Source organism: Trachurus japonicus, unplaced genomic scaffold, assembly GCF_045865225.1.
Source record: "Trachurus japonicus isolate A0001 unplaced genomic scaffold, Traja_1.0 AP029725.1".
Taxonomy (NCBI): domain Eukaryota; kingdom Metazoa; phylum Chordata; class Actinopteri; order Carangiformes; family Carangidae; genus Trachurus; species Trachurus japonicus.
In genome coordinates, this window is record NW_028219858.1 from 1,127 (window position 1) to 4,736 (window position 3,610).

Here is a 3,610-nt window from a genome sequence, read left to right on the forward strand (position 1 = left end):
TGTAGTGTGATACCTGTTCTAGTTGCTGTGCAGTGATTTGTGTGCAGTGTCCCTTTTTGGGTGTGTTCTCTTGTGTGCAGTGTTGGTGTCGCCGGATGGTGGAGTTACCTGCCTGACCTGCTGGAGCTGCCCTCATTGGTCTGCTGGGTGCAAACGTCCCTAACTTAAAAATTAATTGGAAATAAAGATTGTCTATTTTTATACATATCTGTCTGTGGTGGGTGCTCTCTGACCTCTAATACCAGACCGGGTTAACAAAGGTGGTGGCAGCTTGACGCTACTCTAAACATCTTAAACAACAAAATTTATTACAACAACTTTACTCCTCTAAAATAACAGGTTAAAAGACTTTATTATTGTAAATTATGACTTTTTTTCTCGTAAAACCGTGACTTTATTTTCCAAGTCTGTGGGGAAAAAATTCTAAATGTGGCTAATACTCCGTCGTAAAAAACAAAACAAAAGAGAGAGCAATTTTATTTTCACTCATTCATAAGACAGACTGAAGATGGCTGTGTAGGCCGAAGCGTTTTGTTCTTTATTTTTTATTTTATCACCATGGCAAGGTAAATAAGGCAATTTTATTTGTATAGCCCGTTTTTACATAACAACATCCTCTGCCCTTAGACCCTCACATCGACTGAGGAAAAACTCCATGGAAAACCCTATTTTTTAGCTACAGTCTACGTGGAAAACAGGGGAAAATTGGAGAATGGTTGCACTTTTTTGTTGTTTTTGATGGACCATTAAATGTTTTCTGCATCCGCCAATCTCTCTGGTGGACATTCCCATTCATTTTTGATCAGTGTGCGAGGAGTTTTTCCTGTTGGTTGTCACTCATTCATAGTTGTCAGCTTTTATTTTGAAAAGTCGCACCGGAAGCGTCGCGCTGGCTCCGCTTATATTGCCGCCAACAGGTCTGTTTGGATCCTCTGTCTCTCTCTCTCATTAGTCTCCGGCTGGTCTACTCTGCTGCAGGTCCCGCTCGGCAGTCACCATCATGGCTGTGTTGCTGATGCGCTTCTTCACGCTGCTCGTCAACGTGCTGTGTTTGCCCATGCACCTGATCCACGCTCTCGGCCTGTACTCGGTCTACAAACGCGTCTTTCCGATATGTCTGTACCGGCTTTCTGTCACGTACAACAAGAAGATGCACGACAAGAAGAAGGAGCTGTTCCGCAGCCTGTCGGAGTTCGTGCCTTCGGGCAAACAGCAGCTCACGCTCCTGGAGATCGGCTGCGGCACCGGGACTAATTTCCAGTACTACCCGTCCGGCTGCAGGGTGATCTGCACCGACCCAAACCCGCACTTCCAGAAATACCTGGACCAGTCCATGTCCGAGAACGAGCACCTGACGTACGACAGGTTCGTGGTGGCGTCGGGGGAGGACATGGGGTCAGTCGAGGACGCATCGGTAGACGCTGTTGTCTGCACCCTGGTGCTCTGCTCTGTCAACAACATACCGCAAACTCTGCGAGAGGCGCACCGGGTCCTGCGGCCAGTAAGTTGTTTAATCCTCTGCCCCGGTGCTACTGGGGGGAAAAAAAATACCTAACACGTGTTTTCCCCAACAAATAACGCACCAATATTGTTGTTAAATGTATCATACTATGCAGGCTACTGTTGGTCTAATCTAATAATAGCTCGACGACCACAGTGCAACATGTGAATTAATCCCTCACTATTGTTCACCAACTCGCCAAACAAAGAGCCCTCTGTTTATGTGACATCTGCTTTTACACTTTACAAAGCAGTTTATATTCAAGACTGAGAAGAAAACAACATAGGAGGTTAAAAAATAATAATAATTGAACCTACAATTACTGATAGAACAAGAACATTATATAACTTAAACATTTGGCTCATCCTGTTCAAGTTTTTTTTTTTTTAAGAAGAAATAAAATAATGTGAATGATGGCTATCTTTACATTGTAAAGAAAGAAAGTTACATAAAAAAAATAAATCCATTAGATTTAAAAAAGAAAAGGTAGAGTACCCCTTTAGTGCTCAGATCCTCTTGTGAAATAATGGTGGAAATATTCAAACCAATATTTGACCCAAAAAAAGGACTCCCATATTTTATAAAAATCATAATTTCTGCTTTGTAGCCTACACTTAAAATAATCCACGACAACATATTAACCCTTGGCCACTGTAACTTAAATTGACCTTTTACCTGTGGTCTGTTTTGATATAGAAGATACAAAGGGTCACCAATATATTTGATTTTTGTGCATATATAAGTGTAAAAAACCAAAAAAGTGGCCCATATGTCAAAGATGTGTTTGAGGTAGTTTAAAGCAAATGTTGATATCACTGTTTGTTCACCAGATAACTTTACTCAGCAGCTGTAGAATATCACACTCACTATTTAGATTAACTGAGGGAACAGTTAAAGTGAGTTCAAGTTTCTTTTTTAGAAATACTTATACTACTACTACTACTACTACTACTACTACTACTACTACTACTACTACTACTACTACTACTACTACTACTATAAAGAAGCAGAGATTTCACCTTTACTGGATGGGGAAAAAGAAATATTCAATTTAGTTGAAGTCTTCTAACATTTTGTCCCCAGGTTTGTCAGGAAAAATATATATTGTCATTTTTAAGGATTTCTTTATTGAGTTTTCATGATGTCCTGCAGGGTGGAGCCTTCTTCTTCTTGGAGCATGTTGTTGCCGACGCCTCCACCTGGGCCTACTTCTTCCAGCACGTTCTGCAGCCTGCCTGGTTCTACTTCGGCGACGGCTGCGAGGTCACCCGTGACACGTGGAAACATCTGGAGGCAGCTGGATTCACCGACCTGAAACTGAGACACATCGACGCTCCGCTCGTGTTCCTCATCAAACCACACATCGTAGGCTACGCTGTCAAATAGATGCTGTCCCGTTGTAGGCGGGTGCATATATGAAAAAAAAACACCTAACCCTAAAAAAATTCTAACAAAAGGTTTCTCAGCTGTTTTTTATAGTATTAGATGTCCTTAATAACATACTAAAAGTTTACCAAAATTTGACCACTAGAAAGGTGTTATTTTCAAGATGGCGTCCAAGATGGATAGGAAGCCTGGGGAGACACCAGAGGTGAATAGGGTAAAATTTTTAACTAACAGATATCACCATGAAACTTCCCAAGTTTATCACTTACATTAAGACAAATATTTTTTGTATTACAAGTTTTGTCAAATTGTATGTTTAAATATGTAAATTAGGCAATGTCTCATTAAATATGCGCTAATTTGCATATCCGAAATCTGAACAATGGATAAAAGCCACTTTCAAAATTCTTGTTTTTATTTTGTTGACATACTAGAGTCAGAAGTTTTTACAGAGGGGATTTTGGATATCTCTCTTTATCACTCTGTAAATGAGAAAATACTAGCAGCCCTAAAAATTCAAGTTGGTTGTGTTTTTAGGAGTAAAATGTTGTATAAGAGCCCGAAATCTCCACTTCAGCAGCACTTACAGACACCAAACCTTCCAGTTTGATCCCTTTCTATATTCTGAAGGTTTTTACCGAGGGGATTGTTGATATATCATTCATAGCCTGATTTATACAACATTTTACTCCTAAAAACACAACCAACTTGAATTTTTAGGGC

At 40.3% G+C, this 3,610-nt stretch overlaps 1 protein-coding gene across 1 annotated transcript; it reads left to right on the forward strand.

The window, feature by feature from the left end:
• The first annotated feature begins 969 nt into the window (after positions 1 to 969).
• Positions 970 to 2,895, forward strand: LOC146960979 (thiol S-methyltransferase TMT1A-like). Its single transcript, XM_085771887.1, has 2 exons — positions 970 to 1,501; positions 2,654 to 2,895. The coding sequence occupies exons 1-2, from the start codon at positions 1,001 to 1,003 to the stop codon at positions 2,885 to 2,887; spliced, it is 735 nt and encodes a 244-aa protein (XP_085628013.1). The 5' UTR covers positions 970 to 1,000; the 3' UTR covers positions 2,888 to 2,895.
• The last annotated feature ends 715 nt before the right edge of the window (positions 2,896 to 3,610 follow it).

Bases quoted from the DNA above. Each gene is read 5' to 3' on its own strand.
- LOC146960979 (XM_085771887.1), top strand. From the start codon at position 1,001: ATGGCTGTGTTGCTGATGCGCTTCTTCACGCTGCTCGTCAACGTGCTG. The intron at 1,502-2,653 runs GTAAGTTGTTTA...GATGTCCTGCAG, and splicing joins CGCACCGGGTCCTGCGGCCA to GGTGGAGCCTTCTTCTTCTT.